The 26,938-nt window shown below is 48.0% G+C and overlaps 1 protein-coding gene across 3 annotated transcripts in view; it reads right to left on the bottom strand.

Moving 5' to 3' along the window:
* Positions 1 to 3,141: 3,141 nt before the first annotated feature.
* The window catches only part of LOC121596951 (homeobox protein aristaless), a 63,771-nt gene continuing 39,974 nt past the window's right edge, over positions 3,142 to 26,938 (bottom strand). For 2 of the 3 annotated variants that reach the window (XM_041922359.1, XM_041922360.1), the window contains exons 2-5: positions 21,111 to 21,569; positions 18,847 to 18,892; positions 5,405 to 5,667; positions 3,142 to 5,301 (exon numbers count right to left, since the gene is read on the bottom strand). In XM_041922359.1, the coding sequence (XP_041778293.1) occupies positions 4,833 to 5,301; positions 5,405 to 5,667; positions 18,847 to 18,892; positions 21,111 to 21,394 (1,062 nt within the window). In that variant the 5' untranslated portion in view covers positions 21,395 to 21,569 and the 3' untranslated portion in view covers positions 3,142 to 4,832. The remainder of the gene's footprint in view (positions 5,302 to 5,404; positions 5,668 to 18,846; positions 18,893 to 21,110; positions 21,570 to 26,938) is intronic. The other variant, XM_041922361.1, reaches the window with a different exon arrangement.

The raw sequence follows: 26,938 nt of genomic DNA, 5'->3' as shown, positions 1-26,938 counted from the left end.
ATTGGTGAACTCGGCCGTTGATGGTTCGTATGGCGCGACCTGGCGTGGCGTGCCGGACTGGTGTGAACAGTTTTGGTGGTCCGGATGTACCGCAGTACCGCGGATGTAGTTCAATTCATTAGCGATGATTATGGGGAATGTCAGGAGAACGAGAAGGTCATTAATTACTGTTCTAGCAGGTTGAGTTTAATATTTTCTCATGCTCTATTCTCTTTAGGCACACTTTCCTTAAAATGAACTACATTGTCTCACTCGCTCGATCCACTCGATCAAGTGCAATTGGAAGTGAGCTTGTTAAAAGTACATTAACCATTATCATCGAATGATCGGAGAGGGATATGAAACTGGTTCCTCCATATCACAACAGTCCATTTCGGTGTCCTTTCATTGCACCAGCGAGCAGGACAGCAGATACCAGCACCGAAACTCCCTCGGTGCGCGGAGCGAGCAAAGGCATTTAATAACTTTAATGAAATTAAATCCACCGCCTGCCGGGTGTATGGGGCTTAGCGCATTCTTGTAGTTAAAAACCGATAATAATAACTCCACGCAACGGGTCCAAATTTATCGACATCTCGCAATAACGACTTTGTATGCATTGATGGTCGGTGCGAGTTGGGCTCGGGCTAGAACCCGCAGCCTCGCGCGTTGCGCAGTTTGTTGCGTTGCGGCCGCCTCGATCAAGCGCTCGTAAAACTCGAGATCCCTCACTGGGGACACATGGGTTTTTATTTGTGTGCGTGTGGGGTTCTAAATCTCTGTCCGCTTTTTTAATCATATTTCCATATTTTCCCTCCGTCTCAAATCGAATCGCGCTTTTATGAAGCATTAAAAAGGCAAAGCAAATCCTTCGCTCCGCTTGGGTGTGTGTGTGCGCGCGCGCGCAGTGATTTAAGGAGGGAATAAAACCCGAAACGCTCTCTTCCACGCTGTTTACTCTCCTTTTATCCGCTGAAACTGTTGCTCTGAGTGTCTTTTTATGCATTTGTGTGTGTGTGTGTGTGTGTGTGTGTTTGAGTGTAGTTGATGAGTAAAGTTTCCTGGTGCGTGAGACTCAAAGTCCATGATTCCCAAGGACTGTGCTTGATGGTTGATGGGTCCACGAATCATGCCACGTATTGTGCCAACTCGTAAACCTGTGGGGCTGTGCCGAACACTGCAGCGGAACGGATGGTCACGAGCGAGGCAGGAAGAGTAAAAGAAATTAAAACAAAATTAAATGTATTTCTCTTAATATGCTTGCCATAAACCCGTATTTAGGAGTGTGATTTACGGCAACGCTCAGCAGGTACACTTCCGTCGTGCGGTTGAGCTGATTTTGCTGGAGCTAGGTTCGGGTTTGGGGAGGGGGTCCACGAGAATGGCGATGCTCACGATCCACGAACGGTTACGAACTGGCGATCGTGAAATCAATATTTGCTATAAACTTTCATTCTTCAACAGTGTATTAAATAAACATTGAATTGATGTGCTAGAATTTGGAATCGCTTGGTCGTAATATTTTAAAAAACTTAATTGAACATTCCAATGATCTCTTCGTTCCTATTTGACATACACACAAATACCGAATATTCCATATCCATCTAATCTCATTTGTAACACTTTCCATCATAGTTTCTTCTTTTCTGTTTCCCAGCACATCACAGCATCAAGCAACAACCGAAACGAGAAGCATTTCTGCCAGCATCGGCTCAACAACATTCCACAGCCCCTAATGTGCAACGTCTAACGAAGTATGCAGGAACATTTGTTTATAATTAATTTTTTGACAGCTCCATGACTCCAATGTCTCGGGCGATCGGGTATGACAGGGACGGCAATGGTATGGAAACATATTCCGGACCAACCGTTGCGCTTGTTATGCTGCATGAAACACGGCGCCCTCCCGACGTCGTCCCGGGTTCGTCGCCTGAAGCTCGTTGAAAGTTCAGCACAGCTTCTGCTGGCTTCCGCTACGCTTGTTAAGGAAAACATATAAATCCTTCAGAAACGCCTCAAACCGCTTCGTCTCTTTCCTTTTCTCGTGCGTTCCCTCTCTCTCTTTCTCTCTTTCTGCGCAGACGTGCAGCGTGAGCGAAAATCGTGAGGTAGATGTCGACGGGTTTTAATTGATTTAATGATAATTGTCTGAAATCTCAACAGCGTAGCTGCTTTTGTCTGCTCGCCACTCCCGCGCACTCCGCGGGCGTCAAGAAGGGGCTGTGTGTGTTTATGATTTATGAATCGAGAATGATTCCATCGGTCTGTTTCGATTCAGCGCGTCGCCTCGGCTACAAATCTATGGCACAATGTATGTGAACGCGTTCAACTCTAGCTCCAGCACAAGCGTACATGTCTCTTCCGTGTTGCTATTAAACCGAGCCTTCATGCCACTTCTGCGTCGGGTTTGATTCCATGATTGAACGCGCACAAGTGAAGCCGAGGAGCTGGAGCACGGGGGCTGGCCAGCATTAATTATGACGGTGGAAAATGGCAATCACGTATTATTGTTTTTGAAAAGTCACCCACCCACCGAAAACGCGCGCGCGCCACGCAAGGAAGCGCGATAGGACGTCAGCATAAAAAACGCTTCCTTGTGGAGCGATTCGGATGGATCTTGAAGAAATTCAATTAAGGGGTTAACCTTTTTACGGGGAGGTGAGGGGGGGGGGGTATCTGCGTGCCGTCCGGGGACCTTAACGATACAAGCGCAATATTTCTTTTTAATTGAATAACGTCCCCATTTTTCCTGGCTTGTTGTGGTCGGTTTCTTGTGCTTCTCGCGAAGGTTGTGCTGCTTTGCTTTTCATTAGAGCAAATGGAAACCCGGAGTCTGGGATGGACAGACAGACGGACGGACGGGCACAGAGGAAAAGTGTCAGCACCTCATCGACGCGGACTCAAAATTTGACACACCGGTGGCTGAAGGTTTCCAGAAATTCAATTAAAATGCTGCCCCTCGAGGCGATGCTGGGGAGCCGATTTGCTTGTTTAATTTACTGTTAATGGGCAGCATTAATCAACCGGGGCGAGTGGAGAATGGTTCTTGGTGGAAGGTTTGCTGCTTCATTTAACAAATAAGTTATCGTTTTCGGACACTCATTCAAGTACACTTTCAATAAGAAAAAACAGACACACGCCAGGGCTTGTGTTATACTTTTTTGTTTCTTTAAATAGTTTATTTTTTCAGCAATCAAAAACAACTTACCTCTACTGTCCAACCAAATACGCGTACGCGCGTGACATTTCAATCTATTTACAATCTTTCTCGGAGTAAAATGATGATAATAATAGTACGGCGCGCATAGGCTAACTGGCTACAATAAAAGCTAAGCACTGCTACTACACTGGTACACTTTGTGGTCGTGTTCGATCGTCGACGATCGGCTCATCACGCTTTTATGTACACTTTTTAAGTACTCTCCATGACGCTTGCCTTTTCTACTATGCTTAATGCACTCAAATTGAGCTTTCTATTGCTACTGACACTATCGCGTAGGGTCTTGAAGTGAAGTAAGGAATTAAAGTATCAACACTTTTAGGTAAAGTACTATAAAACTAGAGCCAATTTGCTTTGTACACCATTCCACCTCTTCAAATTAGGAATCTTCTTCTCTTTATTATCTTCTTGTGCTGTGATTTATACGATTCTGCTAAAAGAGGAATTTGTATTTCAATCTTGAATCCTTGAAACCGTCGGATTTTCGGGCGCTATTTCGCTCCATTAATTAAGAAACTTTTGATTCGCTCTGAAACGATGAGTCCATCAGCAAAGGCATTTTTAGAATGAAAATGAAAATTAACTCCCCTGCCAGCCCACACTCTCTCAGGTTCCTATTCCGTGTGCCAGATTGCTTCCGGGCAGTCGGCCATCCAGAGCGCATCAGTGCGGAAAACCAGAAGCTGTTCCCCGGTTACCTCCCTCTACCCAAGAAGACTCCATCTTTCATTAACGTTTCTACCCTGCATCCCGGGTCCGAATCGCGCTCCATTCGGGAATCCCACTGCCGAATCGCATGGTGATAATGGTTATAATCATAACGTTGCGAATGCGAAAAATACGCTATCAAAAGACCGGCGGCAGCAACGGTTGGCATTAAAACGTAAATGATTCGGCAGCGGAAGGTTTTTCGGTACTGGCGGATGATTTCGTGGAGTGGAGTTTAGGAGTTTCATTCATGGACACGCTCGACTCGCCGGCCGATCGTCCCCCGTGTCGGTGACGTGTCTAGATGACGTTTCATTGAAATCGAACTGCCTGGAAGGTCCCGAAATGTGTTGTGTAATTTGCGGCAATTTACAACGTTTGCTCACGGACACAGAAAGTGACCACTGTGCTGTTGACGTTTGTCACGCTAGCACGATGGCACGCAGCAATACAGAAGCCGTATCGCCCTCGGGGTGAGCCGCGCCGGACTCCCTCTACTTCCCGGGAAACGAGTAATTATAGGAGTGTCTTACGAGAAATCTTGCCCAAAACGGGCAGGAAAGGAAGGTTGTATCATACGAGAAAGCGAGTTTTGATTGTCCGATCGGGTGTACGGGAGGGAAGCCTGCCCGAAGACTTAATTTGGACCGTGCCACCCGATGCGTGTTTGCTGGTGGACCCCATTCCCCGTTCCAATTTGATTAATTGAGTGTCCTAATGATGTCGACCTGTGTTTGGCCGAAATGCAGGCCGGATCGGGTTGGAATGCATGCAGCTTATTCTATTGAGTACAGAGTTTCCAGGTTTGATTCTATTGCTTCTAGCTGTGGCTCGCGATCACTTACGATCGGCTTACTTTAAGTACAAAACAACTACACGTGATCTTTGTGCGTATGCTCGCCGGTGGGTTTTAGTGCTGCTTTGCCTAGCTTAAGATATCACTGTGTCCGTTCTGGCGGAGCATCTCCAACCGCAGCTCGTGCTCCCGGGCCTTCAGCCTCAGCGCGGCGATCGACGAACTGCGCCGGTCGGCCTGCGGTGGTGACGCCGACCCCGACGGTGGCTGCGGTGGAGCCGGCAGTGCGGCCTGAGGAACTGGCACGACGGGCGGCAGGGCGGTCGGCGAGATGGGCGGTGAAGCGGGCGACGTAGGCACCTGGGAACCGGGCGGCGGCGGTGGCGGAATGCCCGGCGGTCCCGGTGGCATATAGTCCACCCCGGACGTCGGTGGCTTCGAGGGCATGGCGGGGGGCGCTCGCTGGGCCGCGGAAATGTTCGCCAGCAGCGTCTGGAAGGAGGCGGACGGGGTGTAGAACGTACCGACGCCCGGTGGCAGCAGCGGTGGCGGTGGCGCTCTGCAAAATTCGTCAACGAAGGAAGATAACGGTGAGACACTTTGAACGGGAGAGACGGGAACGAGAGAAGAAAATTTGGATCAGTGTTCGTCGGTAAGGGTACAGGGTTCCGGGTGGAGAAGCGGACTCCGTGGACACTTACCGGTGGAACTGGTTGAAGTAGGCGGACGGCAGCATGTGGCTGCCACCGAGCGATGGATAGCGGAACGCGGCCAAACTCGCCGCATCGAACGGTTTGCGCAGGTTGAAGCCAAGATGGCTGAACGGGTTCGGCGGCAGCGACGGGGCGACGACGGTCGCCGACGGGACCTGGCCCGCGCTCGCCAGGTACGGATTGTACGGATGTCCCTGCGGTCCGACCTTTTCCTGTTTGCGCCATTTTGCCCGCCGGTTCTGGAACCAAACCTTCAAAAGAGGGAAGAAAGACACAACACAGCGGAAGCGGTTAAAAGATGAGGCAAAATTGAATTACGCCAAATTACTACTCTCTTCTACACGCTTTCTGGGACAGGCCGGGCGCAAAGAGCGCACGCAATTTAAAGTAGGAAATCGTGCGCAACAATCGCAACAAACACGGGACTGTGGCGGTGGTTCTGCCCGACAGGGCCGCCATTAAGGAATTATCGTACAAACACTCGACAATCGTGGCACACACAGAAACACACACCGAGAGAGAGAGCGAGAGACTGTGAGCATTCGAATTGCGGACAAATCGAAAGACATACACAAACACAACATTTAGCGTGATGATAATTTAATAAAAGTCCGCAGCGCAAGCAAAAGGGATCGATGATTCACGGGGGATGAAGATGACGACTCGGTCCGGGACGAATGTCCGTCGTTTCGAGATGCCACAAACGTGCCTCGGCCGTACTTTTCAATTACTTTAATGTCGTTCCCAGAATCGAACGGAATGGGCACTCTGGTGCATTTTTCGTGTCGCTGCTCGCCACGGTCACCACCTCGGGAGGGATACGGTACACGGTCTGTCTCTGTGTGCTTTTTTGATGCTTTGTTTTGTGTTTTGTTTTGTTTTTTGGGGCAATGCAATGGGGAGTTTATAATTTTGCGTCCGGAAACCATTTCTGGAACCGAGAAGGAGACCCGTTGCAACGGGGAATAACAATGATCATATGCTACGGCGTCCGCACTGCACGCGATGATTATTCGATGATGGATTGGAAACCCTCCCGCCAAAACAGCAAAAAAGGGGGGCAAAAGCGACCTTCAGCATTGGATTTGGGGTTGCATAAAAGACGAAATGGAGAAAATCACATTCACTTTGTGGATCGATACGGACCAACAAAAGGGTACAAACAAAAAGCCTTCAAGAGGAACCTTAACTTGGAGGGACATTTAAGGAAGACTCACGATTTTATTGGGTTAATTAAAGTAAAAACATCTCAACAACCGAAACCCCAAATTTCTTAAAAGTTTCGGTAGAGTTATAAATCCTTCATGAGCAACTCTTTTACTCTCGCTCTCTTAAAAACGGAGATCATTATCTCCATGGTGATGGTGTTGGTCACACTCCAAGGAAAGTGCTTCTCTTAGCATAAAGCAAACGATCAGCAAGCTGCTACAAGACCTGGCCTGTGGAAGCGTCTGGACAGGCTAGAATCTACTACTTTGTTGAAAGACCCTCTTTAAGATTCATTAAACAACGATAAAAAGCCTCGGCGTAAGTGTCCGCGCTCCATCAGGAAGCGCGTTCACTCGTTACCCGAGCGCAAATGACTCCCGGCGATGGTCGTTCTCGGTAAGAGGTCAGTCATATCTTTACTGGCCGTTGTGGTGATGGTAGTGCGCCTGGTAATTGACGTTCCTTCGCATTCAGGTGCCTTCAGGGCCTGGCAGCTGATTGGTGCAATTAACACGGTCGCCCCACCGGAGCCCTGAGAAACTCGACTCGTACCGAGCGCGTGCGTCCGCAAACCGGTACGACGGCGTGTCCCAAAGTCCTTGCACTCCCTATCGGTGTGCCAAACTTTGCCCTCGAGTGGCTGCGCGAGGGAGTATCCAATTTACCACATCCTGATTTATGGTCCGTAAACACTTAAAACCAATATTATCATTATTGAATTCACATTCGCGCAAAGCCCTTGTAGCCTTCTCTCACCTAGCACCACGACCACGGAGAACGAAGGCGAAGGAATATCTGTATATAGGTATGCTCACTTTTATGTAAACACACTCTCACGCAGCGGGAGACTTGGTGTTGCAGTGGAGCGCAAACTGCAAACGAGGATGGTGATGATGGCGTTGTTTTTCTCACCCCCAAAAGCCAAAAGCAAGCAACAATGGCGACTGTCCGGCACAGCGACGCCTTCCAGCGCCTTTATGCACACGCAAGCGTGGGCAGCCGGTGCAGGGACCGAAGCTACAATTTGTGCCCAGCAATCGCTTGTTTATGGCTTCTTTTGGGGTGTACTTGTTGGTCGGCTGGTTAACTACTTGCAATAATTTTCCCCATTTTGAAACAGCACACACACACACACGGACTCAAACAGAATGTGTTTATTTCTTTTCGCAAGGCAATTAGAAGGTGACACACGGGACAGTAAGTGTGGTACATGGGCCTCATTTGCACTCGAAATGAATGAGTTCTTCCGGGCGCGTCATTAGCTCCGAAAAATATCTTCCCCATTTTCGCCGCTCGGGGTGTGAATGGAATTCCGGCGCAGCTGCGTTGCATTCCCGGGTGTGTGTGAGTGTGTGTATTTGTCGTTGGCGATTTACAAATCAATTAATATTGCATATACGAGAGCCCCGTGCGCAGTCGGTTTTCACAGCTCGCAAGTCCCTAGATAAGAATCTAACGCAACGCACATCTTGTCGGCGGCCGATTAGCGGAGTGATACTGGGAATTTCGACCCCGAAGCTCGAATGCGGGGACTCGTTAGCAATAATTTTGAGGCTGGTTTTTTTTCGTACCGGACCGGCTATGGGGCACCGGTCGCAAACGTGACCTGCATAGAAGCGACTCTCGAAACCTCGAAAGAGACGCCGAACCCCCGAATTGAGTGCAACAGGTGATTAGCGGATCCATGGACATCGTTAGTCGGCCTGTGAGACCGACACACAAACACACACACGCGCGCGGAGACCTGTGCAGAGGAAAAAAAAGGAAAAGGAAACAAAAAGGCCCAAGCATCCTGGGCCAGCCAGCCAGCCAACCAGCCAGTCAGTGGACTCCCGGGGTGAATTAGATTAACAAAAGCACCATGCTGCGCTCAAAACACATAATTTTTATCGTTCCTCACACCGTGTGCCCTCTCTCTTTCTCTCTCTCCCTTTGCGGGACGTTTTCGATTTCATCCACCGAGTTTGTGTTTCGAGTTTGTGTGTGAGTGGTTCCATACAAACGGCACACACGTCGTAGCTCGATTTCTTTTGCGCCAGTAAAGACAATTCTTCGATCAATCGGCATTTTCGGCCGAAAGACGACGAACCCGACCGAGCAGGGAGACGAGCATGGGGAGGGAATGCGACTCATAAATACATAATCGAAACTAATTCTCGCTCTATTCTTCCCCATTGTTTATGATGCGCGGCGCATCCGCCACCACCGGTGGAATGATATTCGGCATTCTTTTTGTCTTTCCGAGCTTCTGCCCACGGCGCACCGGATCGGTTTACATAAAGACGCCCGACCCGGCGTCCTGCTCGCGGAAAACCAATTACCCAGCCATACGGTGTGGAAGAAGGACTCCACGGCTCGACAGAGCGCTTTTGTGGGTAATAACTTTAGCTACGCACGCTTAAAGTAATTCTCTGGATTGATTTTAAATTATTGATCGCCTTGCGATCGTCCGCTGTGTCCCCTTCGGGCCGCTGTTCCGGACGGGCTAATCGGGTTGTAAAGTATGCCGTTTCGGGGCGCCTATTAGCGGTTTATTTGCTCTGGGGCTGCTCGCTGTTGTAGACGGTTGATTGCGAGCGCCGACAAACACGAGCTTCATGTTGGTTTAGCCGCAATTTGTCATCGAAATTGATTTCGGAGCTCGGCTAAGGTGATCATGTGGCCGATCTTCGTGAAGATTATGAACGAATCTCTCGCCCGTGCGTGTGTTCCAGACAAGAAAAAGGCAAAAGCATTCCTATTTTACAGGTTTAAGCACAATCAACCAGGTTTGAAATCCAGAATTCCAGAACAAAATATGGTTTTATCAGCATTTCATCATACGTCAGCATGAATCCATCAATCACTCAGTCAAGCAACACTGTCTTCTCAAACTTGGTGTAGCCTGAGAATGGGATAAGATCTTACTTTCGATTCCCAACTCCCCAATCTGCAGCGAACAGTATTTGGGAGTTTCATTTGTTTAACTAAATGCGTATCTGTCAGCGCCACTCAAGCGAGAAGTAAGGCCTCCAGTCGCACAACAAACGGCCCTCCAAAACACTCACACACGGCTCATTGAGTCGTTTACAGCCCACAGCACAAACGATCAAATGTTTACGATAAATAATGATATAAATTTGATTAGAACGTCTACCAGGGTGGTCCCCTTGGTGGCTGTGGGAAGAAGCAAAGGCCTGAACCTGACGCGTCTGAGCCCTGCCCAACGTAGAGTGCGTACTTCGCACTCTGACACCGTTCCTACCGCCTGATTAGCAACGCTTTTCACGATGGCCCACCCCGATTACGATCGTGAGATGTTTGTTCCCGAGCTGTCTTCCAACTGGCGTCATCGGATTGATAGGACCGTGACCGAAAGGTTCGTTTCAGTAACGCGTTTATGTCACTGTCTTGTGTGCAAATGTGTGTGTGTGTGTGTGTGTGTTTCCGTACGACTGATTTGAATGGAAATCCTGGTGGCTCTCCCGTTGCGAACACTCTACCTCGTACATAAAAAAACATTCAGACAAGTAGCGTGAAAGCTTCAGCTTGCTCTTACTGGCACGATCGTGTCGCTCCCCCCCCCCCCCCCCCCCCCATGAGAGCCTTCCGGCCGACAGCGGAGGCGATTAATATCATGAGCAAACATTAAGCGCTTGTAATGGAACCATTAACGCGATCAGATTCTGTAACGCGATGCGCGAGAGGTCGTGAGCAGAGATTCCGCCCCAACGCACGGCCTAATGAAGGCACGGCTGGAGTGAACGGGCGCGATCGCCGAGGTGAATTGCACTGCACGCGTGCTGTCAAAACGTTTTCCCAATCCAAAGTGCGAAGCTGTCACGTTTGGCGAAATGCGAAAGTGGTATGAACCGTCTCCCGGGGTGATTAAGCTTGTTTGGGAGTGAATTTGTATAACGACCTCGCATACTTCACCACCTTTATCTTGTTCATCTCGGGCAACAACAGAAACTGCAACCACAAAACATGTATTTGTTACGCTTTCGATCCAGAGCTGTATAACCAACACATATACAATCCGCCCAATTCCAGGGTCGCTCGCCACGATCACACAGCAAGATCACGATCGGGAAGATGATGAAAACAGCAGGTTAGGTGCGCCATCGAGACGAAGATACCCCTGCAGACATATAATTTAGTATTATTAGATTAGACCGTAATTAATGAGTGATAATGTTACCACCTACGTGATTTCCGGTCGATGCGGTGGAGGAATTCGTCTCGGCGACTTGGACGAACCGTACCCGCCGGCGACGGAGGCTTCTCTCAGTGGAGAGTAATTAGCAGGAAGCCGAATGTTGTGGGATTCGGCGACTGCCTTCAAACGTTCATGTCCGTGTTTGATGCTCTCGCTCGGCAACAAGGGGAATGATACGCTGCCACAAAACCAGATCCAAACCGATCCCCTCGAGTGTTTACAATTAGAGATAATTTATCCGCCAAACTCCACCTTCGCAAATCGGCGTTGCTTTTGTGCTAAAATGGTCGTACATTTACCCACTTTTTGAGCGTTGCAATTACACCAGAGACATTTGATACCCATAAACACGCTCCCAGGACATGATTGAAGCTTTTTCTTATACAACCGGACAGCAACGGTGTCTCATCGGTCAAAACAAAACGTTTCGCCCATAAAACCCATCCGCCGGCCAGTGCAGGCGTGTCGAAATTGAACCGCTTGGTAGCCGTGGCAAAGTGGCTCGTGTCACCGATAAACGTGTTTAGTGTCATCTTATCGAACATCCAAATCTTGTCGTGTGGTTCGTAGAATCTCGGCAACTCAGTGCCGCCGACTGGCGCCCGGATTGAAAAGAGGCACATGCGGCGATAAGAAAAGAACCTGCTTGCCCTCTCCAGCCAGCGGTTCTGTCCATTTCCGTTTTGGGTTCCATCTTTACCGCTCGATCGTCTGTGTCTGACTGTCCGTGGGTCTCACCTGTGTCCTGTCCCTTGTGTGCGCACCGAGCGCGTTCGCTCTGCCGCCGATGTTCCGGAACTTGTAACCCTCGGATTCTTGATTGCTTTCCGATCTCCCATCGATAGCCACGATGTCATGTCAGACCGTGGGATTTTATGTCGCAAGCTGTCTCATCGCTGGATCAGATGCAGTCGAGGGAAGCAAGGGAGATGCAGCAGGGCCCAGAAGATAGCAAGTGTGTGAGATTCTGCTCCAATTGGATGATGATCACGTTTCCAATCATGATTATTAGGTTCCAGTCGAGGCAATCTTCTCCATCGATGCTCGATCGACGGTATGTAAGGGACTGTCACAGATCTTTGTACTATGGGTAACATTATGCACAGACAACCACTACACAATCAACGCAAAACAACATCGTTTACATTCTCACATGCGTGGCTCAAAACAACAATTCGGCAAATGAAACCATTTGAGGATGCCTTACATTCCACCGCTATCTTAAATACTCTGACGCCACGCTCTATCTGTCTGGAGTCGCTGGAGCAACAGAAGTCGCCCCGGAGCCTCTTTATCTATACTCGCTATAAATCTGCACAGACTAGCAGCTTCCACATTCACCGCTGTTTGGTCGTCTTTACGATGTGAAATAATTAAATTTTCAGTTTTGATAAATGTGGCTCTCCCGCATGTCGTAGCTCCCAGACTTGCGGATTACTTTCTTGCGCGGTGACTGCTCTCGGTCGCGATCGGCCAGCGCTCTTTAGCGATGCGCACTGGAGCATCTTGAGCCGTGCCGAAAGATCGCGCTCCCAAATACCCATTTCTGTGCTGTCGTGCAACGAAAAAACTGTCCAAAATTCAGGGATAGCCGACTCGAGTAGTGCTGGTTTGGTTCTGACAGCTGATATGCAGTTGATACGCGTCGGAAGGCGTCGATCGCAGGCCCCCGAGTGCCGCGGTTGGATGCGAACGAACGAATGAACGGACGAACGAACGCGGGGGGAAGCGATCCGCGCCAACGGTGATGGCGTGGAGGGAACAGATTATCGTTAATTAAATATGCAAATATTTGACCCTCGCAAGATTAAATTAAGAGCATCGTTTGGCTTCGCCGGCCCCGTTGAGGTAGATCGGTGCCGACGGAGCGAAAAGTGGAGAGAAGCGAGACCAAACAGCAGAAACAAAAAAACAAACGACGACGACTAAAATCCTCAATGCAGCCGCCGCCGCCCGATTTGATTGTGCGCGATCGCGCTGGGAGTGGACCACACCTCGCCGCCATCGCCGTCGTCGTCATCATCATCATCATCACCCTCGGCCCAATCGATTAGGACCGAAATTTATATGAACGACGGTAATTAAACTGTCAAAATAATTTAGAAAATTAATCAAAAAAACTGAAACGAAAAATTAGGTTTTGGACGACAACGCCGACAACGTCCTCCTGTGTGTGGCGCGACAGGAGAGAGTGTGGGAAGGCATGGTGGCCGAGTGGCTTGTTATATTCCTGGGCGAGCTGGCAGGGTGGAACGTGTGTGTTTGTGGAACAGAAAAAATGGTCACAACAATTTGCTCACGCCATAGTTGTTTGCTAACCAGCAACAACAGAAACAGAAACAGCGAGGCGCACACAGAAACGCACACAACACACTCAAAGAAAAATAATTTTATTTTTTGCTACATACTATAGAGCGTGTGTGTTTGTGTGTGTGGAGTAAAAAAAGTGGGCAAAACATGAAACATAAATTATACTTTTTCACGAGCAAAAATCAAGAACGGGAACGCGGCTCAGATCGGATTGTAGCGGCAAGGCGGCAACGGTGATGGCGTTCCGGGGGCCGCGGGAAACGGTCATTTATATTCCGGGCCGGGGTGTTAACCGGCCAAATTTGGGGCCTATATTATGGTTCGGGCTTGGCGGGAGTTTTTCATTTAAATTGAACAGCAAGTTAAAAATACGCATCTCTCCAAGCACGATGAAAGAGTTTAACAAAAAAGTGGTCATCCCCCACCCTTTTGATTCAGCTGGTTAGTATCGATCGTGCGACGGCAGGAAGAAACAAAACGACTTAAACGACGACGACCACGACGACGCATCTAACGAATAGCCTTAAATCCTATTACGTGCTAAGAGGGACCTTTATGAAAACCCGATGCCGGCTGGGTCCGAATGAATTACAGTGACAAATGAGAGATTAACGAGTTGTTTCCTGAGTCACGTTGAAAGGTTATGTTAGCCGGGTGGGGTCGAGAGTGAGATGGGATCGATTTTGGGTGTTTTTTTTATGCAACAGCTTCATACGACATTGACTTGAGATGAAAAGTGAGTAGTGGCTGATTACTCCAAGCGACGATTAAACTGTATTTTTGAGTGGAAAGTTAACGATCCTCTTGGATCTATTTCTGAAGCAAACACATCTAGCACAACGCTTACCGCCGCTAGTCTTTCCACAAGAACAACGTGCCAGATGGGGCATGTTCTTGGAAAAAAATACAGTTACTAGACCTTGCAGCAGCGCTGCCCTATTTCAATGCACGAGCGGCACATGTGCGAGGTCGGTGGTCACAATGGCCGGGTCACAACTTCCGCCCTTTCGATCGCTACATATAAGGTGCTGCACATCCGTTATCTTCAACTTGTGCAGCAAAAACGCCCATGTAAGACGCTGACGCAGAACAACAGGCACACAGTTCCATTCCGCACTTTTTCGCTATTATTAGCGAAACCCCTCCTCGTCTGCCTGCAATTTGCATCGGAATCGAATCAATCAAATGTTCTGCATCATTTATTGGCTTAATGTGATATGATTATTTCTGCGCCCATGCGTAGCAACTGTACTGCCCTTGCGTCTCCAAGTGCGGAGGGTTACACCACAATGGCCGTTTTGTACCCGAAATAAAGCAACACGAGCGATTGCATGAAATTGTTGCTTTGGTGTGTAGCTATCTGCCGGCCAAGCCAAAACAAAACTCCCTTTACAATACGGGACGGGATTCGAAATTTAATTAAACCTCTCTTTAAATGTACTACCGAGGCACAATCCAGGTGTCCTTCAATTAAATTCATTAGCAGATCGGGTGAATGTGGACGGCGCTTTTGCTCTCATTTCCATTCCAAAAGTCAAAATGCCCATTTTTGAATTGCTTTCAAAATAAAGCACACAGGCAGCAGCAGACGGGGGGAATTGAAAAAAACCCTCAACATAACCCACCATTCACTCCGCGTGTACGATTGCAGAATTACAGGACGGTGGGTCCTGATTGTTCCCACCCAACTGCCTCCATCCCGATCGCAGTACGATCAGGGCAGTTATGGACAGCATTTATGCTGAAACTGTTTGATTTCTCGCAACGTTATCATTTCCAATTCGAGCAATAATTGAACGATTCCCATCCGGTGGACGGCAGCTACCGGAGTTTGACCGTCCGCCGCAGTAAGGACCCCTATGTTATTTCTGCCGGATAAATGAAACGTTTAGAGAGATGGAACTGGCTGCCTGCCTGCCTGCTTGCCAAAAGCAAACGAATCCAAATTAAAGATAAACATTAACATATCGGCCCAATCACACTCTCTCTAGCCAATTTGCGTGAATGCCATTTGAGATCCCACCTTTGGAGGCTGCCTGGGCCCTCGTCCCACCACGGCTAAATGATTGTGTATGATTATATGCAATAAAATTAATTAGCAAACTATGGCGAGAGAGCGCAAACGCTGCCCTGAGATCGACGGGCCCCGGCCTAAAGGTGCGGAATTGCATGAAAACCTTCCAAATGGATGGGTTTGGGCTGCAGTTATTCTCGGTATGAATTTATGCAAATATCGGGCCGCGGGAAGGAGGCAAAACGGTCTGGCAATGGTGGGGTAAGCTAGTGAGGGCAAAAACAATCCCTGTTGCTCTTGTCCGGGATTGCATGCTCGTCCTGGTTCGTGCTCGTCGGTGCCATCGTCCGATGCCGATTGCAATGATATGCCCGCGGGATAAATTCGTGAGACCTGCTAATAACGATCTGCGGGCGCTCACTTTTCCTCTCTTTCGGGCGCTTCCGTTCGCCTCTTTTTTCTTCCTCCTCTTAAACATGGAGGAGACAGGCAGTAACTACCGGGTTTCCGACCTCAACACCTAAACTATCTCCCCCTTGTGTGTGTGTGGAGGGCGGGACACTGCCCACCAGCAACAGATCCCTCCGAGCCACGCCAATAACAGAGATTTGTCTAATAGAAAAATCGTGATTATCCGCGTAACGGGCTGTAAATTGTGCCGTTGTACAGTGTGTTTGTGGGGCTTTGATATGCTGCCATGAAATGGGTAAATCGTGAAATTGATAGCCCGCCCGGCACGAGGTGATGAGTGGGTATGGGATTGCGAAATTTCACAGTCCGTAATGGATAAGAACAAAACCCCGTCGGACCCGTCGGGAGGGACCCAGCCTTTGCTGGAAAACGATCCACCCAAATGGCTTTTGAATGTGCACTGTTTAGGGTTGTTTGTTCTCATCACCAACTACCGAACGGGGAGCCATTTTGGAATACAAGAATAGACCGTTTGCGCGTGAGGCAAACAAATGTCTTACTGCATGCGTTTATCTTCCTGCCAAGGTACATCATAATTATTTTTATGTTTCGTTTACCTAATGGACGATAATTTCGGCCACCCTTAAGGAACACAGTACGCATTCGGAAAAAGGGCTTTCAGCTTCGAACAGGACCTCCTAAGGCTGGTATGCTCCATGCTTTGTCCCGTGCGCTGTCTTCCGTTATCCTGTTTCCTTGGGAAGACCGCTCAATCGCCCTCTGGCTAGATTAGCTAATTATCCTTATTTTCAAATGGCCTCGTTTAGTGACTAGGTACACACATACACACTCATCGTTCCTTCTGCGTGTATGTTTCAGTCACCCGTAGGCTCATATCTATTTGCATAAATTAGGCCGCGCGATAAAAAGGAAACTAAAATTCAATTATACCATTTATTCCGCGGCACTAGGATATCGGCGGCCCAACACACTAGCCACTAGCCTCCGCTCTCATCAGGTGGGGTAAGGTGTAAAATCATCGTCATAAAAACAACTAATTAAAGCAATAAATTTCCGGACCAACGTTTCCCTTTGCCTGGCTGCATTCCACCCCGCCCGTGTCTACGTCGTCTCGCTCGCCACTCGCGACACAAATGCGTTGACTTGACTCAACAACAAAAAAGCTACAGCACCCACCACTGGCCGGACCCTGCCGGACCGATTGGCCATTAGACGACATTATATCCATTAAATATTCCTTCACATGCACATTGCGATCAAGGCGGGGAAAATGGCTGCCCTGTCACCAGTCTAACACACACACACACATCCACAGCGAGCCGCAAAAAGTAACACCGGTAGGGTTGGTTAATCGTAGGTGACATTGCTTCAATTTAGTCCGTAATTAAATCAATCTAAATTTATCGCTCGACCACCTCTAGCAGCAGCGGAGACCACTCCCAGGAGCAGCTGCCGGTCCGGGTTTCTCTGTTACCACCAACCTGACCAGCAATGGGGCAACAATTATGGACACTTTTTCCATTCATCTGCTCCCGTTTCCTTCCTGCGCACCCCGTACGTGCCGCAGTACACGATTTGCTCGAGATTCATTTCCCGCTTTATATACACTGCTGGACGGTGGGGCCGAGCCAACACAACAACGATGTTTGCCAACACACAACAGCGACAAATTAAGCCAGCTCACGAACACTACCAGCCACCAGACACTAGCACGGACCGTTGCGTATCCATGTTTGATGCGTGATTCAACATGCCGTGCCGTGGTGCGTCGTGATTCCATTGCTCCATTCGCTCAATCCAGCCCACCGAGCGACGGATGCGATGCATTAAAGATAAACGGCTTCGCCAGCCGGCCTCTCATTCCCGTTTCAACTCGCACTCCCGCCCGCAGGCAAACTGCAGAAGGAAAACGGAATTAAGCCAACACCAACACACAACGGCGAGACCTCCTCGGGGGCCCGAGACCGGCGAGGCTCCAATCCAATTGGTCCGGGTGTGCCGTATGAAATTGCGTCGATTTATGTACCCATGCTACACGGCTTCCCGGCCCTGTGTGTGTGGTTCACTCCACCCATCGGCCACAGTCGGGAAGGGGAAACGCACTAGCCCCGGCCAGTGTGCCATGTGCGCTGCACCCACTCCCTGTTTCTTTTCTCTGTAGCGGGGGCTTGTGTATCCAGCCCTCTCTCTCTCACACACTCTCTAGCTGTATGTGTCTGTGTGTGTGTCCCGCAGATCGAACGCAAACATGCATACGTGTGCACCAACCAGCAGCATAATAAATATGCTAATGAACGTGTTTATGCGCGCGAAGCATGTGGTTGCGGTTGAATGGTGGGACGGCGAATGCGTCGATCGACGATAATCTGTTTGTTTAACTAACCAGCGATTGGAGTTTTCCCTTGTCGCCGCGCCGTTGCCGTGTCGTGTCCGTGAGGGAGAGCAAACGAAATCGATGGCGTTTTATCGCGAAACGGACAAAGCAGAACCAAAAGCAATCGAGCCGCGTATCCTTGTCGCCAGTGGGAGCTAATGGTTGGGCGTTTCAGCTTATAGCAATTTTTCATAAATTTTACAACAGAGTTTATGAGTGTTTTGAGCAATAAAGAAGGGCTTTAAAGAACAATGTTTGAAATAAAATTTATGTTTTGTTTCCTTAATCCACTCCACAGAAGATGCAACTATCTACTCAAACTATGTTAATCGCAACTCTATTTTACTACCCATATGTATCTTTTTTCCCTCTGCTTTCCCAACAATCAGCCCAAAAGGCCCCCGAAACGCAAACTAATTTAATTTGCTTCCCCTCTTAACAAACCAATTGGTAGGAAAGTTGTCGGCTAATGATGTTGCGTGATTGCGCTTCCGTGCGCGTGAACCCAGCAGCCGACGATGTGTTGTCGCTGCAGCCATGCTTTGATTGGCAGAAACAAAAAAGGTGCCGAGTGGTGGTGCGAGAGGAAAAAAAAAGCTCAAACAACCTTTCTCAAATTCAGTGTTGCCTTTAGTTGTTTTGCATCATCATAAACTAAATAAAGAAACACTTACTCACGCCACAACATTTCTCACTCGTATGGATTCAGATAGAAAAAAGGGTATTGAAACAGAAAAAAATAAATGAGGGGAGTCGGAGATGTTCTCAAGTTACGTTTTTTTTTCTTCCTCTGGACGCTTGCTTGCGTTTTGGACTGTTTTTCCGGTTGCGCCTAGCCACACTTCCTAGAACGTGCGCAGTCAAACGCAATGGTAGACATCATTATGACTCACCTGTATCCGAGCCTCGGTGAGCCCTATTTTCATCGCTAGCTCTTCCCTGGAAAGAAATTAAGAAGCAAACAAAATGGGAAATTATATTAGCGATGGGCGAGTTTGCTTTTGCTGCATTCGTAACCCCACGAGCGGTTGGAGCCCATTTTAGAAATTGCGTAGAGAAAAAAGCGAATTTTTCGGATGTTTAACCTAGAAAGAACGGTTCCACTGCAACAAAACCACATGCCTGCATTCCACCGCAACACCCCAAGGAGCTGCGGCACGGCAAAAGTGCAGCGATGATCGATAAGCGATGTGAGTAATTAAATTTTAATCAATATGCAAATTGTATTATGTTTTATGCAAATGCTGGCCGTGCTCGTCGCATCCTTTAGCCGCAGCGGCCGGCCATAGCGGCAGTTTTATTATTTGTCGTGTCGTGTTGTAGCCATTTGTAGCCACCACTCACACACACGCCAGTCCGTCCGACAAACGAACCGGGCACGAACCCGCATGGAGCGATTAATAACGTTTTAAAAGGATTCCGGGGCGTTTCCTGATGACATTGTGGTGCAGTACAGTGGACCATTTGCTCTGTGGTTGGGCGATTGAAGAGATGATTATCGATAAGTCCATGTTTATTTATTATGTTATATGCGACCTTTTCGGTCGTTGGAGAACGGCTAGGAGCAAGCCAGCTCACCCGATCCGTCAGTCAGTCTCTCGTCAAGCGTTATGATTAATTATGAGTACAACTGCCACGCGGTCTGTTAATGAGTCTGCGCCATGCCGCAAACATATCCCAAAGCCAGCCAACACACAGAGACGAGCACATACCGCCCAACGGCTTGTGTGTTTAACTTAAATTAAATTTAAACTCCTTTTATGGTGCAGCAATTCGTACTTTCGGCTCCAATAAATTGACAAGCGATCGGCACAAAAGCTCGACAGCCCTTTTTCGATAATGCACTACTTGTGATGACACGGCGAGCAGATCAACGTCTGTCTGTAGCTACAACGATAATTAATGTCAAAATGTCAACCGTGCTTATGAGGCTGCTCAATTAGCTGCGCGGTAACTGGCGCACATTGTGCCCCGGTCGGTCGCGATGGTTTGCCATGCAGCGCAAAACATGTTATCAGTGAATATTTTAAAACTCTACACACGCACCACTAATAATTGCCCCGTTCTTCTGCCAATGGAAGAGATATGATTTTATAATTCATATTAATTAAAATGTATGTACATTTTAATCTTGCGCGTGTGTGTGTGTGCGTGTGTGTGTGTGTGTGTGTGTGTGTGTGTGTGTGTGTGTGTGTGTGTGTGTGTGTGTGTGTGTGTGTGTGTGTTTGTGTCCTTCTACTCGTGCATGTGGTGGTTTGTGTTTTTGAATAATAAAAAAAAAGAACAGCAAAACATTCCATTCGCTCAGACGAGCTTTATACTTGCGATCACGCCAACCCATCGCCAAATGATACAGTTTTCATCGTCGGCTTAGCAGTTTGCTTTCCGGGGCAGATGGGGGGGGGGGCACATACACGGTGACAATGCGGTATCAGAAACAGCATGTTGGCAGCATGGTGGAGCAAACAAGCAGGCAAGCAAGGGAGCTTCTAGTCCAGAAGGGAGCAGGCTGTGCGGTGGTGCATAATTTGGTGCATTTCGCACCCGAGCATGAAATTATAATGCCATGCAAAACTTTTAAAGCACACACTCTCCGGTCGGTTCGTTTGTGAGTGTGTGTGTGTGTGTATGGGTGGGAACGGGTGCAAGGAAATGGTACGGTGTGGCACCTGTTATTATTGTTAGTGAATTACTACTATGCAATGCCGCCCGAGCACGAAACGGTACCGAGCGATGCCAAACTGGGGTGACTTGATGCACATTTGACACACACACACGTACCGGTGCAATTGTGAGCACTGTGACCAAAGTGTTTGGTGGTAATGCTGAAGGGTAATGAAATGTTGATTAAATAATTGTCGTGGTCAAACACGGTGACGCTGGTCGTGGTCGTTTCCATCCTACTCGCCAGATTGCTATTTGTTTTGTACAAAGAGCAATAATTGGGTCCCATTACGTTGTCACTCACCGAAACGCGCGAAGATTGCAGTGATTGCAGAGTTGCCGAGAGGTGAAGCAATAATTATGAGCAGAATCTAAACGTGATGCCAACGGGAAAACGCACCAAGCCCGGCGAGCAAGCCAAAAGCTTTTTTTCAAAAACTCACTGTGAGATTGAGAACTCCCAACATGAAATCAAACATGCAAATCCACTCACCTCGTAAACACATCGGGATAGTGCGTGCGCGAGAACGCTTTCTCTAGCTCCTCCAGCTGAAAGCTCGTGAAGGTCGTCCGGTACCGGCGCTGCTTCCGCTTCGGCGCGAAATCGTCCCCGCCGTCGTCGCTGTGCGGATCGGACAGTGGGCTGTTCGGGTCGCCCCCGCTGCTCCCCATCAGTTGGCCGGTGCTAGCGCTGCGCTCCAGTGGGCTGCCCTGCGGTGGCCGTGCCTCATGGGGTCCGATATCCTCCAGCCGGCTGCCCTCGTCCGATATGCCCATTGGTCGACTGGGCTGATCTAGGTTCGCAAGCCGTGCGATGTTGTAAATTTTGAACCGGTATTACGCGCTCGCACCGTTGCGCGAGCGAGGCCTGTTTTTCTACACACACACACACACACACACACGCACACGCGTGCAATTGCAGCAAATGGGATGGTGCTGACTGAGTGCGATCCTGTAAAGAGTAGAGAAACACAGCAAAATGTAATGAAAGAGTTGTTTTACCATTTTTTATCTTATAAAAAAAAGCAAATCCCAAAAGCTCCAACACGGGTACACCGGATGCCGGTTGGCATAAAAAAAGGGAAGCTCAGGATAATGAGCATTAATTTTGCTAAATTTAATCAAATGATCGAAAACTTCATTTACAAGATAAACGATATGCGTTTTTTTCTGTTGTACGGCGCGGGAAAGATTACAGACCGTTCGAGGGCCGACTCGGGGGGACGAAGGTAGGCTCTTACGCGTAATAAATGGATAAAATTGCCGGGTCCTGTACACACCCGGAAACCCGCCCGGGCTCATCTCGACTGATTGAAGTCGTTTCATGCTGATATGAGTTTAAGCGCTACCTATAAGCGATTTTTCTTTGTATTTTGTTTTTCTTTCTCACTTTCGGAAGCAGCAGATCATTTATCACACCTCAGAGCACTTCGATGTACGTTATTATTGGGAGGAAAAAGGTTCATGTTATTGAATCGAGGTCGACTATTAACATGTTGGAGTCCTTTTTTTCATACCTTCGGATTTAATTGGAATTAAAAATCCCCATGCAGTATAAATCCACGCTGTAAGTACGTTGAAAAACGCTACAATTTGCAACGAAAATTGTTAACTCGTCTACCGTGGAGCCTCGTTCGCCCACTCGAGTTGTCAACTCCATCGATCGAAGGTGCTAGTGCCGATCGAGCCGGCGCACAACAAGTTAATTTTCTTTATGACCATAAGCTGTTTGCTCACTGCGGTGAGCACTTACGCTTGCGGATGCGGTTTTGATCGGCCACCCTGCCCTGCACCCCTGGTAAATGCATTCCAGCGTTCACCCAAGCCATACTCCAGCACATGGATAAGGTGTCCACGACGGAGAAGTTGACGGGGAGAGCAACAAAAAACGTCAATAAAACGCGCTGGCAAAGGTACGGAGAAGGAATTCGCGCAAGGGCATTACAATTGGCATGCAACACGAGATGAATCTTTAAACAGTCAGACACATCACGGGCAGGTAGTAGTGGGAAATCGATACAAAACAGGCTCATCTTCAAACTGCGAAAACAGCAATGATGCGGGGCAGAAAGATACAACAAAAAACCGTATCAGCCAACCATTACGTCGTCCGCTGGAGGAAACACTTTTTTGTCCGGGTTACAACTCTATTTACCAATCATCCTTTATTGGATAGTCACAATCGAGTGCTGATCGATCGGGTCCGCGTAATGCCCAAGGAAAACCCCCGCCGCCACACTGCAAGGGAAATGTTCCTGCCCGTGTGTGTGTGTGTGCGTGTAGGTCGTTACGAGAAGAGAAAGATAAAGAAACGGTGCAAAACATGCTCCCCGGCAGCGCGATCGCGTTGTGTTAAATGAGGAAAAATGGCTTGCGGGCAGCAGCAGAAGTAGCGAGCAGACGTACAACCACAAAAACTGCCAACTTCGCGTAACAACAGTTCCCTAGAAGCGCCCGCCCGTACTTGTCAGCGCACAGAGTGCAGTGTACGAGAAAGGATGCAGCGCAATTGAAATTACCGTGAAGATCGTTCTTACGCCGCATCGGCAGAACGAATCTCGAGCCCTACAGTTCATTTACAGACTTAATTATTTATGGAGTGTAGCAGTAATTGATGCTACCAACTGTAGAGTGGGCTAGTTTTTCTTCGCTGCCGGGTAGAAGGAAGAGCCGCTGTTTTTCTTCTATGGAAACTCCCTCTGCCATCTACAACTGCCTCAACCCTTCTGGTGTTGTTTTTTTCTACCACAAGCACCTTTTTTCCCCCTGGGATGTTTAAGATCGTACAGCACAGCTTCGATCGGGTTCGAACTTCGGTTTTGCTATAAAAGGATGGTTAAACTTTCTGGACCGATCGTTCGATGACCAAATGCTTTGGCGATGCACGTTAATTGCCACTCGCAGGCAAGGGATCAATTCCCTTCAAGGTCACAAGGTCCAGCGCGGTACGCATCATAGAACGTGATTTCACTTAAGTGCGGAGAGGCTTTCTTGCCCCAAAACTTCCTGCCCGTCACTCAACAAGCTCTCGGCAGGAAAATGGTGCAAGCGCCAAAATGCATGTTTTTACCTAAACTTCTCCCTCTTTGCTACGAAACGTATGCATGCGAACAAGTGTGAAACCAAATGATTATCATAATTGCGTTGATAATAATGATTATATTTATTAATATTGCGATTATGTTTGCTTCCTTCTCGTGCATCGGCTGGAAATCTCTTATCGGGCTCGTATCGTGCGATGAAACGAGATAGGCTCCGGGGCGCGGGGGAAAATGGTTTCTCTTCTTTGTTTTTCCACCATCAACCCAAGAAGCCGCTTGAAATCGATTTTTATTTAATAATGAAAATTAAATACTAATAATCATAATTTTCCGTAACGAACGTCATTAAAATGGATATTGAATTTTCGTACCCCGGCTATCGATTCTCATCTCTGTGGGGACTCTCCACATCTGTGGTTGCAAGTATCTTGTATCGGCGGTTTGATACGGGTTACAACAAATTGCTCTCCAGGGCTGTTGTTGTGTTAATCGAATTTACTTCAATTTGCCAAGAGTGGAGACAGAGATAGAGAGAGAGAGAGTTTGTACAATTTGGTGAAAATATTTCGTAATACACTGACCAAACAACACACATTCCACAACTGTATGAAGGATTAATTGATGCACTGACTACTCCAGCCCGTCAACAATGTCCGGCCGACATGCTCTCGATCCGCTCGATTTTATTTCTTAATTAAATCACTCCACTAGACAGGAACAGCATGCCATCCGCACTTCGCTCCTGCTGCCTTGCAACCTAAACCGAAGTGTTGCGTTCATTAGCTGTACATACATAAACTCAAAGCCGTGCCAATCCATCTTACAGCTTCAACGGCAACCTTGACCAGATTTTTTTATCGATCCGCTATCTTGTATTTGTTTTCTACTGGCACCGGTTGCAGGTCCGCAAATGGGGTTTATTGAAACGGTCGAACGGATTGGATAAGATAAGTGCCATGTATGAATGGATGTCCGGTCAGCGAAGAGGTCATAAAATTGACCCTTTAAAGGCAATGGAATTCGCTAGCGCATGAAAGTGAGCTAACATGTTTTGTACTTCAGTGTTGAGGCTATTTCATTATATAAGCTTTTTTCGAGTTATCATACAAAAAGGTTGCAAAATGACAAGGGACGGTGCGGTCAACACCTTTTCCATTAACATCGTAATGCCTCTTAAGCGGAAACTTCATGAAACTTAAAGCCCGAAGGAAAAAAAACAACAGTTTTTTCACGAAATTAAAGTTAAGTTATCGAAGAAATCGATCAGTGCAGTTGCAGCTCTCTCACCAATCCCACCGCAGCACAGGGCGCGGGTTCGCTTCGTCGGCAAAGATGTGAGCGCGTGCGATCCCGAACACTCCCGCGTACGCACCAAAGACGCAAAGGGAACAGCCGAAGTGAGGAACTACATCTTGTTTATGAATTTTTAATTAAAATAAATTAACAAGATCACCGTTTGTCCTGCACGTCCTCGGCCCTCTCTCTATCCCGTTCCCAAGCTGCGCAGTATGCTGGTCCACTTGCGGATGGGCTTGCACGCCGATCATCACTGGTTCGTACGATCGTTTTTCATTCATTTTCACAGGATCTACGGCAACGCAATCGCAATTTCACAGCGAAACCCACCCCATCCACGTGAGCCACCGAACGGGCCAAACAAATTTAAAGGGGTGTGGAAAAAGTTTAATAACATTTAACTAGAACCGATAAAATCGGGCTCGGGCTGCTTTTTTGCCTGCCCCATACTTGTTCGAAATGCGAAACAAGACGTGGCGCAGATTTCTCAGCAAGTAACAGGCCTGGCCCGTTCGTGGCCTTTTGGAGGTCTTTTTTGTGTGTGTGTTTCTGCTGCTGCTGTCGATGCTTCCTGCTGCTCGTCTTGCTGTTTGAACGGAACCGTTGCGCTGTTATCGATAATTAAAAATTGAAGTATCATTATTGCTGCGCGCACTTCTGCGCAACGCATCGCACAGGACGAATGAACGCAGGAAAGCTTCTCCTTCTTGGGAGAGGATTGTTATGTCTGCTTCATCGCGATAAGTTAGCGTTTAAAAAATGAGCAGAATACCGAATAGTATGGGATTTTGAGTTCTTCCCCCTTTTTCTCGTCTCAGTAGCCACATTTCCTTCTGCCTTTATGGGCTTTCTTTGTGCGGCAGCTACCTAAAGCGCACGGTAGGAGGTAATGAAATTAGTAATGCCGGACATTTCATATTACTTGCCGATAATCTTGCAATGGGTCCAGTTCGAGTCCTTGGCAAGCAAAGCATGGCTTCTTATGTGTTATAGAATCTCATCGTATGATTCAATTATGAGACAACATGCGCGAATTGTTCTACGTACCGGGTGCAAAATAACTCACTGTAAGCAGCCTCGATCGGCGAAATGCAACTTGAGTTAATGTAATTATTTCACTCACTTTTCTCGATTTTCTTGTTAAGATCAACATGGCATGATAAAGTTGCTAGCGAGAAAATAAGCCTTCAAAAGCACAAATCGAAACATGTTTCGCCCGTAAATTGCTGCAGTACGCCCTCCGAGGGCACGGGAACCAATAGAGTTTAATATTTTATTCATTTACTAACTGCACTGCTTCCAGAGTTGGTTGCTTCCAGATCGATCACGGGCACCTCAGCCCTCAGACGGCGTAAAGTGTGAACAAGCGATAGAGAAGAGAGAAATAAAATTAGCCACAAGCAAGCGAGCAAAAACGCAATCGATAAAGTTTTGCCCCCAGGCAGCTCGTAGAACGAGAAGAAACAATCAAACGATGAAGCTCAATTAGACGGTAAGTGACGAACCCGCTGTTACACGGGCACACGACGCTACATACGCACACGCTGAGTATTTTTATTTCAATGTTGTTCAAACTATTCCACTTCAAGCCAACTAATTTCAGGCCGATTATTTAGTGATTATGACGATTGACATTTGCTGCGAGATTCCTGGTGCGACTTCCTTACTGTCACTTCAGCGTAGTTAATAGAGTAGCATAAAAAATGAGTTTCTGTATTTTACAGAAACAAGTCGTATCGTATCATTATTTCATTACTAGCATGCCTCAACGTCCCATACCTAAGTCAAGTACAACACCAACCACTTTGGTGCAAGGATGTCTGTCACAATGGTGTGCTGGCATGTGCTGGCACGCTCTATCTGCGCAGTTATTTGCTCGCTAAATCTACCAAACCGTGCGATACACGGCATGTGGAATGTACGCTACCTGACAGTAGTCCATCAGCATCCTCTCGATCGATCGATCGGACGAGCTGCCCAGGTT

This window comes from Anopheles merus, chromosome 3R (assembly GCF_017562075.2).
Source record: "Anopheles merus strain MAF chromosome 3R, AmerM5.1, whole genome shotgun sequence".
In the NCBI taxonomy this organism is placed as follows: domain Eukaryota; kingdom Metazoa; phylum Arthropoda; class Insecta; order Diptera; family Culicidae; genus Anopheles; species Anopheles merus.
This window is presented reverse-complemented; position numbering and strand designations above follow the sequence as displayed.